This window comes from Bombus pascuorum, chromosome 6 (assembly GCF_905332965.1).
Source record: "Bombus pascuorum chromosome 6, iyBomPasc1.1, whole genome shotgun sequence".
NCBI classification, from domain to species: domain Eukaryota; kingdom Metazoa; phylum Arthropoda; class Insecta; order Hymenoptera; family Apidae; genus Bombus; species Bombus pascuorum.
In genome coordinates this window covers 5,840,944-5,856,905 of record NC_083493.1, presented here as the reverse complement: position 1 = coordinate 5,856,905, position 15,962 = coordinate 5,840,944, and the positions used below count along the sequence as shown (strand labels likewise).

General features: G+C 28.8%; 1 protein-coding gene across 8 annotated transcripts in view; it reads left to right on the top strand.

Annotated features, from left to right (window-relative positions):
- LOC132908030 (uncharacterized) overlaps nt 1–14,886 on the top strand; it is a 39,121-nt gene extending 24,235 nt beyond the window's left edge. For 7 of the 8 annotated variants that reach the window (XM_060961562.1, XM_060961566.1, XM_060961565.1 and 4 more), the window contains 3 exons: nt 5,029–5,463; nt 6,398–6,871; nt 7,025–14,886. In XM_060961562.1, coding sequence (XP_060817545.1) covers nt 5,029–5,463; nt 6,398–6,871; nt 7,025–7,096 — 981 coding nt within the window. In that variant the 3' untranslated portion in view covers nt 7,097–14,886. Of the gene's footprint in view, nt 1–2,158; nt 3,268–5,028; nt 5,464–6,397; nt 6,872–7,024 lie in introns of those variants that run through there. The other variant, XM_060961568.1, reaches the window with a different exon arrangement.
- The last annotated feature ends 1,076 nt before the right edge of the window (nt 14,887–15,962 follow it).

Sequence of the window (15,962 nt, the reverse complement as noted above, 5' to 3'; positions counted from 1 at the left end):
ATTTTGAAAGTTCTTCGCATTTTCACCTAAGCATTTTTATATACATAATTACACAATATTATTTAATCATTCTACAAATGAATTTTTTTAGAAAATATTCGAATACTAAGACATAGTTTGATTGTACACAAGACTAATTTGGGGATTGATCTGCATTAAAATTGATCACTACGTAAAAAGTCCGAATGTTCTCTAATAGTCACCCCTTCCTCATGTTACTACCACCACCACCACCTACCTATCGTTCACTTTTTTTATGTGATTTTGATGTTTTTCTGTGTTTATCTGTCTCGGATAGGAGCTGGATAAAATACCAAATATAAGCATATATCTATAAATATAAACAAATAAAAACATTGCTTTTGTTAACTATGTCATGTATATACCAGTGATAAATTAATACAATAAGATTTGAAAATAAGATTATGGCTTTTGCAAACCAAAGCACAATGAAAAGCAATCGTTGTATGATTGCATTGGTAAAAATTAACTTACTATGCATGTATTTACATGCTTGGAAGATTCGGACAATGTATTTTAAATATATTGGTATTATTCATGAAAAAGAGGCATATTTATTCGGCTCCTTTACGATTACTTTCTTGTGTATACATAGTTGTCTGCCCTACTTTGCTTCGTAGATTGTACGCAACACTATGTCTCTTTCTGCACGATCGTGTATTATAAAAATTTCGTGTAACATAAATCACAGTATAGAAGAAAAAAAATGTATAAAGTACATTTATATTGATGGACTTGTGTGCTTCACATTAGCGTATAAACTAATACGTTAATTCCGAAATAAGAATGTCACGCTTTAATTTCAATTTGCCTTTGAAATTCTTTATACGCGGCAATATCTGTAGCGCACAAAAAAATATAATAAAAAGTAAAAGTCGGCCTTGATGAAACGAAGCTAATATTTTATTATATTTCACTGTAACACGTACATATGTAAGGTAATTTTAGATACTTTTTGAGGAAAGAAAGAATATTGCACGTATCACACTCTAACTTCGAAAGTGACACAACTCGAAGATGCAAGAAACTAAGTACGCTCTCTGAACATAATAACACATTATTCTGATAATCAACTTAGCAACAAGAAGAAGCATACTCGTAAGATGGATTTTCGATGTAACGTCACTTCTATTAAGAACGCGATATATGTATTTCAATATATCTGCGTTATTTTCGAATCTGAAACGGGGGATATAAATACTAGAAACACACGGCCTCCTAAAATAAATGTGTCGTTAAAAGATGAACTTGCTTCAAGACCTAGTTTTAAAACATTATTGATAGTTATGCATTGTTAATATTTCTATAATTCTTGTCGGACAGTTTATTTTTATAATTGATATTTATAAGGTGCCGTATAATCAAAGAATTTGCAAATAATTTGATTTCAAGATATATGATCATAATATATCAGGAAATGATTCGTAACTCACATACGATTTTACATCTAGAAACTCAATGAAAATTAATATTATTAAATTTGTTAAATGTTCAAATGTTTCTTAAGAATCCTAAAAATGTATAGATCTGTACAGATCTGCACGATGTCCTAAATTTGAACAGCAATAGGACATTCTCTGTGTGAGATGATGAATGCCAACATCTCGAAGCATGATACAGTACCAGCTTCTATCGTATACAATTCAGTGGTTCTGTACAGTCTGTTGGCTTATACTTCAAACGCTTCACGCGAATTTCGATCTGACCTGTGTGTGATTTCCATCATACCGATACTTGAAAGTTAATATTTAACAAACGTCAAGTTATTCCGTAACACACTTGCTCCAACCAAAACACGAAATAGAACAAATATAATACCGATCGTGTATTAATGTATTTATGTACGTATTCGGTGAAAGGAAAATAACAAGCCGATTAAGATCAAACGTAATGAATTTTCTTTGCTCCGAATCGAGTTTAGTTCTGTATTTGTCATGGTGAAGAATGTACGATAGAGGAGAGAGTAGAACGACAGTAAATTTGAAAAATGTAAATGCATTGTAGAGGAAAAGCAAAAAAAAAAAAAATAAAAGTGGGAAATGAAAAGACGAAAAAATTGTCCGCGTTTGCTCGTGGTGTCGGTGGTGCGTGGTAATGTGACTAGCAAGAGCATTTGTTTTGTTTATCGTTACGGAAGGAGGGGCCAATGGCTACGGGTATGCAGGCTACGCTGTTAAACTATGGGGGGCAGCAAGGGTTTGGTCGGTGCAGCGTTGCATCGCAAGGAAGCTTCGAGGAAGATGAATGCGACTCGAGTGAAGAACTCATAGGGAACGCATCTGGTGGGGGCCAGTCCGAGTCGCAGACTGTGGGGCTCCAACCAAAACTGGCCCCGATCAGTGGCTCTATGGAGCCCACCACCGTTTTCAGGCTTCACTTTCTCGGATCGGTTGAAGTTGAAGAGGAAGGGAGACGTAAGCGCCTTAACAACCACATAGTGCGGGAGGCTGTGACTAAGATCAAGGTCCGCCCTCCAACCCTTAGATGTATCATTATATTCTATTCTATAATCGTTGTTATGTTCGACTCTCCTACCTGCAACAGATTGCTTTTTTTATTTCTCGTTTCTCTTTACATTACACCTTCGCTTTCTTTCACTGACAACGAGTACTCAAATTTTACGTACATGTTACTTACCTTAGTTCTTGAATCCTTCAAATTTAATTATTCGTCCGATATTCTAATAAATATATCTTCGTTTTAAAGAAAGAATTTTAGCGCTTTAAATAGCAAATTAGGTATTGAAGAATGAAAACTCTTAGGTAGCTCGTAGTGTTAAACAGCAAATGCTTTGTAATGAATGCTACAGTTAACAAGATAAAGTAATAAATAGAAGATGCAAAAAATAATTTATTTAATAAAAGACATTATTCCATAAAAAAATATACTACGAAAATCTGTCAGGTGTATGCAAGCTTTTGACATTTCTGACATCGTCTTTTTTCTCGTTGATTGTAACAAAAATGTATGACGATACCTTTTAGGATATGTACAAGAATGGCAACATCTCGCAACATCGATAATGTTAGACATCTCTTGTCAGACATTGATTATTTTCAAAAGTAATGAAACTATTGCTTGATCAAATTACAGTGTTTTCTAAGAGACGCTTCCTTCCGTAAAAAGAAATGAAAAACAATGTTTATGGCGAGGAACCAACCGCACGAAAGAACGTGAAAGGAAGAATAATTAAGTCTTGCGCGAAAAGCTCGCCTGTATAGGACCAGCAATCTGTGCAGGAATCGTATATTGTTCTGATTAATAAGCAAAGTCCGATGCTGATGCAGATTTCAACGCATGGAGCGTGGCATACTAGCGAGTGTTCAGATTAGGCAAAATGTTTTACGGCCGTTTGATCGTCGCTAGAGACGCTATTAAAGTGTAGCTTCCAATTTCTAATAATTTTATGTTTTTGTTACTTATTTACCTACTATGTACGTATTCTCTTAAGGAGCCACTTTTAACTTACCAAATTTACATTACAATTGAAGTAAAATTCAGTGATTATTACCGTCTCACAACACTGACTGATATATTATCAAGTAACAGTTTCTTATAAGTTGAAAACACTCAAAATCAGAGCTTAAAGCAAAAACGAACAAGAAAGTAAACTTTTATACATATTAATAAGATAGAAGGATAAGATAATTATAATATTTCAAAGATAATGTAGGAGAAAATTATCTAAATTTACTCGTTGTCAATGAAAATTGGTGTAACTAGACGTGATTATTTAAACGAATTGTACTTTGAATGTATAATGTTTTTCACAATTATACGTGACACACATATTTGATTAGGTTTTCTTATTAAACTCTCAGGTTTACGGAAGTTTCGAATTTCAAGTTTATTAGTATAGAAAAAATACATATGGACGTGAATTCTATTTCACCAAACTTACTAACAATCGCATTTTCAATATTGTGCATCATTCCTTGCAATAAATTTAAACATGATATATAGTAAACTTACAGCATCTTTTCTTACTGTTCTTTACTGTATAATATTGTTAATCTCAATTAATTAATTAATTGCTTCCTTTATTTTATTCTACATGCTGCTTCTTCGTGATAGGCATTGGTACGTATTTTTTACAATACCATTTTAATTGAACATCTTTTTCATGTGTAACAAAGATATAAGATAAAACAAAATATGTAGGTAGTTGAAAGTAGGAACTTCCATTTAGTACTTTTACTCTACACGATTTTTAATGAATTCGGCGACAATATCATTATGATACAAACAATACTTTTATGATAAGCTTTAAATTATTTGGTTTGCTAATAAATTGATATTGAGATAAAAACGACAAGATAATTAGTGTTTATTCTGACAATTTTTATTTTTTAAGCAAATATTTTTGAAAATATTCATAAAAAATTCACTGTCAATATATGTGATGCAAGATACATATTGAAAAATATACATAATACTCGAAAGCACGTTAATAAATTTATTTTACTAATAATACTTGTAATTTTATAGAATAGAAGACATCTTCAGACCAACAAATCCAGAACTACAGCGTACTTTTTAATTTCATTTATAATTACATTTGATAATTGCCTTTATGAAAAACTTTTTCAAACAAACGACAAATGTGTTGGTTTAAAAACAGATATTATCAGTAGTTACATACATATATTCCTTTTGAATAAAAATTAAAGGTTAATCTCTCTGTTTGTAAAGAAGAAAGCTATTGATAGTGTAGGTAGTAGCGTAATATAAAAAGTAAGAGTTTACAATAGTCGAATTCCCTTATTTTCAGATTCATTTTGCTACATCCACTCATCAGTTGAACAATCGTATAATATTTTTATACTATTCTGTTTGAATTTCTTCGTTTTAGTTTCAAAAGGTTACTGCATAAATACTTATCGTTGATTCAGCTGAGAAATTCGTAATTGTTGTCATTGAATCTATTACGTCGACGTAAAATAGACTTTCAGTGCTTTAATTTTGTATGCCATTCAAATATAAACAAATAAAAATTTATGCGTACAGGCACCGGATGGCGAAACTCAACCAAGTACAGAAGTTGATTTGTTCATCTCGACGGAAAAGATCATGGTTTTGAATACGGATCTAAAAGAGATCATGATGGATCACGCGTTAAGAACAATATCTTACATAGCAGATATTGGTGATGTAGTGGTGCTAATGGCACGAAGACGATTTGTACCACACGAAATGGAAGAGGCGCCAAAAATCAACAGAACTCCAAAGATGATTTGTCACGTGTTTGAAAGCGAAGAAGCCCGATTTATTGCACAAAGCATCGGACAAGCATTTCAAGTAGCTTACATGGAATTCCTTAAAGCAAATGGAATAGAAGATCATAGTTTCGTAAAAGAAATGGATTATCAGGAAGTACTCAATTCTCAAGAAATATTCGGTGACGAATTACAGATGTTTGCCAAAAAGGAAATGCAAAAAGAGGTAATTCATTAATTTCTATACTATATATAATCTAGTAGTATATTCTGTCTAATAAACTATCAAAAACCACTCTGACGCGAGTGTAATTTCTGATCTGTTAATGTCGTCCAATATCATAAAGGAAATACAGCAACGAACTGTATGAACAATACTACGAATAATATTTGCACCTTTTATAATAAATGTTTTCTCTCGCGCTAGATAGTTTCTTGATTGTACCTATTCTGAAAGAAGAGTTAAAATGTGGCCATTTTTGAATATCAGAACATTTCAGAGCATCTCTTAAGGAACAAAAGATGTTATTAGCATTTATGGCAAATGTGATAGGAAAGTTGAAAAAAATAAGTGTATAGATGAGAAATGGCAATGGTCAAACTTGTTTATCCGTTACAGTTAATCTTGGTCAGCAGAATTTCTGAAGAATTATTGTGTTGATATAGATGAATAATTATTCTGTAGCTGGATCAGAATTTTAAAGAAAATGAAGGCTAAGTGTAAGACGAGCAACTTTCGCCGTTGCCACTTTTTATCTTTGCATTCACTCTTTGTCAACTTTATTAACGAAGTTTATTAACTCCAGAAGTATTTCAAAGTCTTCAAATTTAGATCGAACTATTCATTGACATTTAAAGAAAATGCAAATGATATCGAAACTAAATGTTTCTAAATAGCAAAATAATAAGTGGCACGAATTTATTAATTGACCTAATATATGTAATGACGAACAAAGATATTAGCAGAGATAAGTTTTCTTAAAAAATCCTGCGTGGGTCCCCCGTCCAATTTATGCATGAAAAATAATTTTCAAATTGAAATTAACGTTTAGATAGATCATACTTATCATTTCATAAAAGACTATTCATTAAAGAGACTAAGTAAAATAGTATGATTTTTTAATTGAAATTAACAAATTTGTATTATTGAACATTTACAGGTTGTGGTACCCAAGGCGAAAGGCGAAATTTTGGGTGTAGTTATTGTTGAATCTGGATGGGGTTCTATGCTACCAACAGTTGTAATTGCAAATTTGGCACCAGCTGGAGCGGCTGCTCGTTGCGGACAATTAAATATTGGTGATCAGATAATAGCCATCAATGGTGTTTCATTAGTTGGCTTGCCTCTCTCCACTTGTCAGACTTACATCAAGAATTCCAAAAATCAGACAGTCGTCAAGCTAACTGTCGTTCCGTGCGCGCCAGTAGTCGAGGTCAAAATCAAAAGACCTGACACAAAGTATCAGTTAGGATTTAGTGTACAGAATGGAGTAATATGTAGTCTACTAAGAGGCGGTATCGCTGAAAGAGGAGGTGTTCGAGTGGGTCATAGGATTATCGAAATTAACAATCAAAGCGTCGTCGCCGTGCCCCACGAGAAGATCGTCAATCTTCTTGCCACATCCGTCGGCGAAGTATGTATCATCTTTCTCTTTTTTAATTTATTCCTATCCTCAAAGACATTCACTTTCATAACTTACAAGTTATTGCAATATATTGGAAGTTACATTTGTATTTAAAATAATTGTTATTATAATACGCTTCTTACCAATTGTATTTTATTTCAGATATTAATGAAAACGATGCCCACGTCGATGTTTAGGCTACTAACTGGCCAGGAATCTCCAGTGTACATATAAGCGTTTGATTGCCTGGCTGATATGCGTAGTGAACAGACAATACATCCGCCATCCACTACCATATTATTCAATACTCTACTCTCTGTACAGATTTATTCTACGCAAATTGCTTTGTGTTTCGATTCTTGTGAAATTCTATTCGTATATTCTCACCAGCTCCTGCTTAGCAAAGCAACAAAATTTACGTAAACACGTTGCGACAAATATTAATATATTGAATATTTACATAAAGCAAAAAAAAAATATATATATATACATAATATATACATAAACATTTTATTTATGAATGAGATTCTCTATGTCTGTTTTCCAGTCTAGTATTCGTACAACTATTAAAAAATAATATCCAGATGCTGAAACTACAACCAATTGTTGCAAACCGAAAATACGTTTGATGAATTTTCATTGATTCTTCCTCACCATTGTCTAATGTGTTTTTATTTTCTATCGCCTTACAGAATAGTGGAATATTTTATGTATTGGGAAAATTATTTACTATATATGTGAAAAAGGTGTTATTGTATATTTATTTTCAAAGACTGTAATGTAAGCAACTTTTGAAGTAAAGAGCAATAATTGTGTTGCTTGCACTTTATATATGTATACATTTGTGTATATCTTCATTCATTGTGTATATTTGTTTTCAACAAATCTTTATTAAATAGTACATTTGTAATGTATATTTATGAAAACATAATTTATTACAAAAAGGAAATGATAAGTAAATTGATATTTATATTTACAGAAGCTCTTTTTGCGAAACAAATACAGAGAGGAAGACAAAAAATTGAGTAATTAAATTCCATGTATTCGAACACAATGAATACAGAAATAATATATGTTGCGAAATCAGCATCGAGAATCGCATTCCATGCGCGATAAGAAAAGCGAAATATGCAGTGCACACGATTATACATAGCACAAAGCTCTTTACCACCGTTTAGAGCAGGGCTGGAACTCTCTGTACATTACATAGTTAACGACGGAGTATGTTTCTGGAAGGGCCTTCATATATTTTGTTGGCTTCATGTTAAATCACATCGTTTATTTAATCTTTTCTATCCGCGAGTTGCAATTTCTTTAGTTTTTTAATTTTTACTAATATTAAGATCTACTGTCTACTACATAATATTTCGAATACGACGTGTCGCGATAAATATCACGGTAGTTATACTGAAGAGTACTCCGTGTAATATTTCATTACATCAACAAAATTTTTGTTTACAGTGACCTTTTTTAGAACTATATCTTTTTTGATAAAGGAATACTTTTGGTTGTTGTTAACAATTACTTCGATCAAATCGAATTACTAATACCAAGTATTATTGATACATAGAAAGAAATTTAATATTCAACGTTGTATGGGCATCGATATGTACTATCGAAAATTCTGTATTTCTTTCTTTGTGAAAATTATTATACCGAACATTATAACGCTAAATATACTTTAACAAGATGTCGTTCCATAATGTTGTATTCTAAATTTAAATTTACTTACACTTTGATAATTATTGTAAGATAAAAAAAACTTTAACAACAAAATTTCAAGTTAGGAAATACAAAAATATTTTTCTGTGTATCGATACCATAATACAGGAAATATGAATAATTATTTTTAGAATTTTACTTCTAAATTTTAAGTTTAGGATTTTGTTTAACAATTGAACATAACACTCTATGAATTGCTATTGGAGTAAATATATGATCAACAAAACAACATCTGTATGTAACATATTGCGTAAAAATGAACGCACTTATTTTTATTACTGATGGATGATGATATTTTAATGTCGTCAGTCGTAACCGACTTACATGGTGCAATATTACTCCATCATTTTTTCACAATTAATGTAATCAAGCGAGAGCAATCTCATTAATTATACAAGCATTTACAGTTATCACGATTGAAACATGATCTTATTAAACTATTTAGAAGATACTCTTTACTTATTGAATATAAATTAACTTAAAAGAAAAAGACGTTTTAATCTCGATTTTATGTAATATTGCGACTGAAAAATTATTAACATTTACAAATGGTAACTAAATAATATTAACATGGAGAGGAGTTCTCTTCTATGTAAATACCGCGCATCAGCACCCATTGAGTTCCATCAATTTTTTGCTGGAAGCTTTCCACCTCAACTAACGACAGATACGCGATATGCAAATCTTAAGATTTCTAATGAAAGTTTGATAAAATTTCAATGCCAAAGTACATTAAATAACTATATTAAATATGATATGTCAGATCGCATGATTTTCTTAACTATTTATCATGATATGTACGTAATAATAATTTTCCTTTTTGCGCATATCAAATTTCAATTCATAATAATTTCTGTCTTCTAAAGAAACTTTCATAGAATATCAAGCTTAATATTTGTAAAAGATTACAAGTGAAATTACGAAAAAAAAGCTTAAATTACTTTTGGTCTTTATGTAAACAACAATACCAAATTCATGATAGAGATTCCTCGTTATTTTTTTGCTTTTATATTTTTATTATCTCAAGGAAAATATCTTCTTTTTTCTGTTGTACAATAGGATTGTGTTTTCTTCATTTTTGTTATCTAGTACTACTTCCAGATCCTTTTATTTCCATTTTTGTTACTTTATTATTAAGATATTGAGAAATTAAAATAATTCATGTATGTATATAGGTACCTCAAGATTGATTAAAACTTAATATTTGCTTCAAAAAGAGACTTTCTAAATAATATGCCATCGTTTAATAAATTCATAATATAAGAAATACATCAACTGCGATATTTTTTGCATACTATTAATAAAATTCTCGATTAACTTTCCTTTTGATTAGTGTAAGTTAAGTGCAAAATTATGTGCTTCTCGCAAAAAGAATTCTTCCAAATTTTTTACCATATTAATGTTTTCTCTTCTCTTTTTATTTTCTCCTCTTCATAATTATTTGAATTGCAATGATTATACAGCACTATATTTATAACTTTCTATAGTATTTTTTTCCATAACAAAATATTTAAAAAATGACTAAAGCAATCTTATTTTGTTGCATAGCTATTCTGTGTATTCCAAAGATGATATACGTAAAAATAAATATATTTTACAAAATAATGCAACCTTGAAGTATCTATGTTATAGAATACATTTTATTATTTATTGAATTTTTGTTTTATCATAAACAAAAAAAAAAAAATTCACGATAGCACATCTTTCAAATATAGAAAGGAAATCAAAAAGAAAAGCGATTACAAAGGAAAGAGTGAATGTGAGAGAAAGCAATTGAAACGGATAATAATTTCGCCGCTTAAAGAATTATATGATTTTACAAATCCTATTTAAACCGGTTTGTTGTAATATCAAATAATATGTACAAAAATGTAGTTTATACTAATTTTATTTTGTCTGCATTTAATCAGTGCCATTTATAATGCCCTGGAATTGAACTTTTTTATGTTTTATTACATATACAAAAGTTATGTTTTAGTAAATAAAAATATGCGCATGCTTGTGTAACGGATCTGAGTGGAAAATTTTACCATCTTAATTCTAATAGAATGATTTGACAATTTTTCGTTGGAACACTATTTGAAATGAATGACAAACAATGTTTTAATTTAAAAATTCAATTTAATATTGTCGAATGCACACAAAAATACAGCACATTTTTAAAGATAGTTATAGGAACATTGCTGCAACCAAAGAAATTATGTTTCTCAACGCATAAAAATTTAATAAATCAAATAAAAATGCTTATATACATATAATGCAATAGTTTTGTGTAAATTTGTTAAAATTTATTTAAATTTAAGTATATGTCTCTATCAAGAAATACAATTCTATCAAACAGTATACTGGTATAAAAAGTTGATTTCTTCCATTTTGTCTAATACCTTATAATTCAGCTCTATAAAGATTCTTCAAAATTACTGTCATCATTTCCGTCGGGAAATATGCTTCATTTATTAAAGCAAAAGTCTATAATGATAAATCCACATACACCAATGTACACTTTGCAGTAAACTGATGTAATTTATATTTCTTATATACACACATATAATATATATATACACATATATATTATGTGTGTGCGCGCGCGCACGTACGTGCGTGTGTGAAAAAACGCAATGCGAAATTTCATATCTTTCTTTTACAATTGAAATTACACGTTTCGGAAAAGATATATACATATATAATTAATCTTTTTCTCCGAAACGCGTAATTTCAATTGTAAAAAATATATTAAATTTTGCATTGCGCTTTTTTTCAATTCCTTATTTTATATCGAACGTAAACACATGAATTCATGATAATTTATGATTAATCGAAAACAAGGATAAATGTAAAAGTTTTTCGAGATTTATTTTTTAGAGAAGAAACGTCTTTAAAACAAGATTAATAATAATAATAATTCCTACGAATAATATATATTTTATTTTTATATAAATTACTTTTAATGGAGAATATTTTCGCAGAATCTTTTATTGTCGTTAAGAACTTCAATTTAAGTTCAATTGTGCATTCATAGTGGACATATTATATAAATTATAATTTTATATTTGTATGTTTATTTCAAAATTATACAATCCTATGTACGATAACAAATCTGGTTTTAATTATTAATATCTGGTTATTTATATATTCCGTATTTCAATTTAAAATGTTTTACACTTTTTGGAATTGCATTGAAAAAGTTAGAAAGAACTTACAAATACATTTTGTATAATATAAATCCACTCGATACGTTTCCCAAGAAATACTATTTTTGATCGCAGACGATTAATGCTGCTGTTTATAATCTATTTAACGCAAGATAATTTACATTTATTTATTCGCCCAATATTATCATTCGGAAATCATTATTGCTTTTGCTTCACAAGGTTTTTACTGCATATCTGCATAATATAGATATTTTAAATAAATGGAAATTACTTTAGATCTAATACAGTGAACAGAATAGCGATACATATTAGAAATATATGAATTAAAAAATGATGTTAATTCTTGCTTCGTTCAGTAAAAACTCACATTGTTCGCACGTTGAATATTATTTGATTTATACGAGATAGGTACATATGAGGTGGTTGAGAAAAGTTCATTACGCATAATGTACCGATTCGAAAATAACAAATAATATTTCCTAACAACATTGGAATGTACTTTGGAATGTTTATTACTTAATAATAAATAATGTTTTATTAATATCATTATTATAATACATATATAATATTTATAACAGTTACTTCTTTTATATTTTTGATCCTAAATTGTAATTATTCAATTGAAAAGATTATTTATATGATACTTTACACATGCACATTTTATTATTTTTGCTAATGTCCTAACGTATTCTCAATACTTTTTTATCTTCAGAAAAGGTTACATTTCTTACAATATTTTTGATAGAAAAACCTTATTTCACTTCGTAAATCACAAATGTGTTTTAATTATTCTTTTAATTTATTTTGTATAAATATCAAGACAAAAAACGCTTTGTTCTATAATATAAAGAAAATGATAGAGATAATCAACGTGTCAACAATTGCAGTTTCAATATATTGCATTTTTTATAATTATGTTTACTTTCAATCAAACTATCTTTCCATTATATAGATTTAACATACGCGTACTATTATACACGTACTATTTTTCTATGTATGCGGTTTTTCTTTAGATTATTTTATATCTACTTGCCATAATAGCTGATATCTAATTATACATGTCGTGCAGATACGTTGTTTCATTGCTATTTTAAAACAGTCCTTTTTCGTCTCATATTTTACGACTAGATACAATAACGATATAAATTTTATATCATGAAGGATTTATTTATACATTTAATCCTTATGGGTGCTTTCATAGAATTATAGAAAAAGCAAGCCTGAAATCAATTCTGAATGTTTATATTCGATTGTAAAAGACGTAAGCAGCGTGTTGCACATCGCATATCACATTAAATGTATACACACATATAATATTGAACAACACGCGTTTCCCTTCATCAAAAAATCCTGTCAAACTCTTTTGGATGTTTATGCTCATAAAATGAACACAATCATTTACATATAGTATTATGTACTTCTGTTTTATTCTCTTACTTAGATACCATTCATAAAACATCTACTATAAGTGAACTCTAAATAAATTTCTTTTAGATCTTTGGTACTTTTCTGTCATTTTATAATTTACATTTTAATTATTTGAAAATATAAAAAGTCTTACATCATTAGTAATGTTGTTACTTTTAGCCGAAAGCTTTTTCGTTACTTATGAAATATTTAATATCATTTTTTATCTGCAAATTCAGTGTATGAACACGTATATTTCTAAAACGTACCATAAAATAGCGCCTTATACGAAGTGTTGTACGTATATCGACGAAGTTTTCGGGAAAAAGGGAAACGATAAAATAATGTTCTTTTGAGTTATGTGGAGACTGCGCCCGGAAACGTTGACACAAATTTAGAATACAAATGTTCTATGTATAAAAAAAAAATGAATTTTGGCATGGAAATTTTTATCCATATATTTGGTAAACAAAGGAATGATACGAATAAAATATATGGGATCAAACATGTTTATATTGGGTGGCCGAAATTTATCTAGTCATTACGCTAATTGTAAGGGTAAGATAAAACATGCATATGTACGTGTATACATATGTACGCATATAAATACGTATATATGCAGAAATCGATACAAATATAAATATAAATATAAATATAAAAATGAATGCAAATATAAATATGAATACAAATATAAATACATACATATATACGTGTGTGTGTGTATATATATATAGATAGATAGATAGATATAAAGATAAAAATAAAATAAAATATACAGCCACCGTGAACCACCCTGACTGAATGTGTCTGTTTAGCCATATTTTAATAACATTCGCAAAATAACATTATTGTCGATCTGACCCTGCGTGATTGTTGATAGAACGTTTTTTTTTTAAGCAGTAAAGTTAATGAAGTTTTTATTAGTTGAATGTATCCCTGCATTTACTTTCGTTATACATTGAAAAGTTGTAAAGCATATTCGTAAAGAAAATTCTAAAAGTGTAATATCAATACAAAATATCACATTTCATTGCATAACATGTGTTAAACGTATAAGAAACATACGTGGTATTGAAAATGTTATAGCATACTGTTAATCGCAGAATATATTTAACATAATTACATAAAAAAAAATTTTTAAAAGAATTATATCAACGCAAAGAACTGTTATAAATTAGAAAATTAAACTATACGGAATTTCTTATGACTGCTTGTGCAGTAAAGACTACAGACATATACATATGCATATATAAATATATAGGTATACATATGGTATATATATATATATATATATGTATGTATGTATGTATGAAACGGCAAAGATTTACAACGCGAGTTACTAGGTATACATATTACTCTAATGTACACGTGAAAGTAATCGCTTCTCGACAAATTGTTTAAAGAGCTTCGATACATTGAATCGAATAATTCGTATAAGAAAAAAATTCAATGAAAATTCAAGAGATTGTTTTGTTTATTATATTTTTTTCATTCATCATAAATGAAGAGTTTCGTCGATTTAACACTTAAAATGATTGTTATGCAAATAAACTTACGTAGGTAGAACATATTCCAATAAAAATGCTCATACTATAGCAAATAATAAACATTCACGTGTTCGAAAAACAAACAGTTTATATTCGAAAGAATTGAAAAAAATATTTTTAATTCACAATAAATAATGTGATGATGTCCGAAAATTTGTCGTATTGTCAAAAAAAAAAAAAAAAAAGAAGGAAGAAAGGAACGCATTGAAGAACGAAAATAAATAACAGATAAATAATTTATAGCTTTTATATAAAATTAAAGACTTAAATTTTTGTCGAAAATATCCGTAAATGAAAAGTAAAAAGTAAAAAAGAAAACAACGAGTTTTTATTTATCGGAGTATAGTTAGATCTTATCGGCTAATATTACACATGTAAAAGGTATTATGGTTAATAATTATATCATGGAAAACGTAAATTCTAAACATGTGAAATAAAAGTTCATGTTTATTCATTTTTGATTCGTTATTTGAACTTAATTACGTTTTATTGTATTCCTTTTCTTTATATCAATAAAGAACAGATGAGCCTGATGCATCAATTTCAGCTAAATTAAGCGAGCATACATATACATTTAAATATATTAATGTTTCATTAAAGCAGTTTAATATTAATATTGAAACAGAAAAAACGTATAAGTTGTCATAAAAATAGCCAATTTAGGTTAGTATAAATATACTTTTGATATAAGTTAATATTAATTTTAAGGAAAGTTTTGTATAGAAAGGGGAAAGTCAATTTTGAGAAAGGAAATGTTAATTTAATAATGATCACTAATTGGGTAAAGTCAGTGCAAACGATAGACACAACATTACCTTAAACAAATCATATTGGTAAGATAATCTAAACACAATCATTTGTAATGTCGATACGATAAGTGATAAAATATATCTTATACATAAATAAAGCTTGCGCTATAGCTTCATCAGTCATGAAACACGCTACAAAATATTATGACTGTCTTTATCAATGTTTGTGGATGTATTATAAGTTATAAATTATAAGTAAGCTATTAAATGTGTACATCGTAATATTATATTAGTCCATATTAAGATAATAAAATGTAATTTTGAATTCAAATCCTAAATGTATCTTGATCGTTATATTATATGTTTATATCTTGTTTCTTATTAATTTCGTACTTCATATCAATTAAAAAGACACTTTTGAGTAATTGGCAATATGCAAAATATTTCAGTTTCTTTTTCTCAAAATGACAGAAGCATATTCCTATATTCCTGTGAGTGAAAATAAGAAAAATATGTCATATAA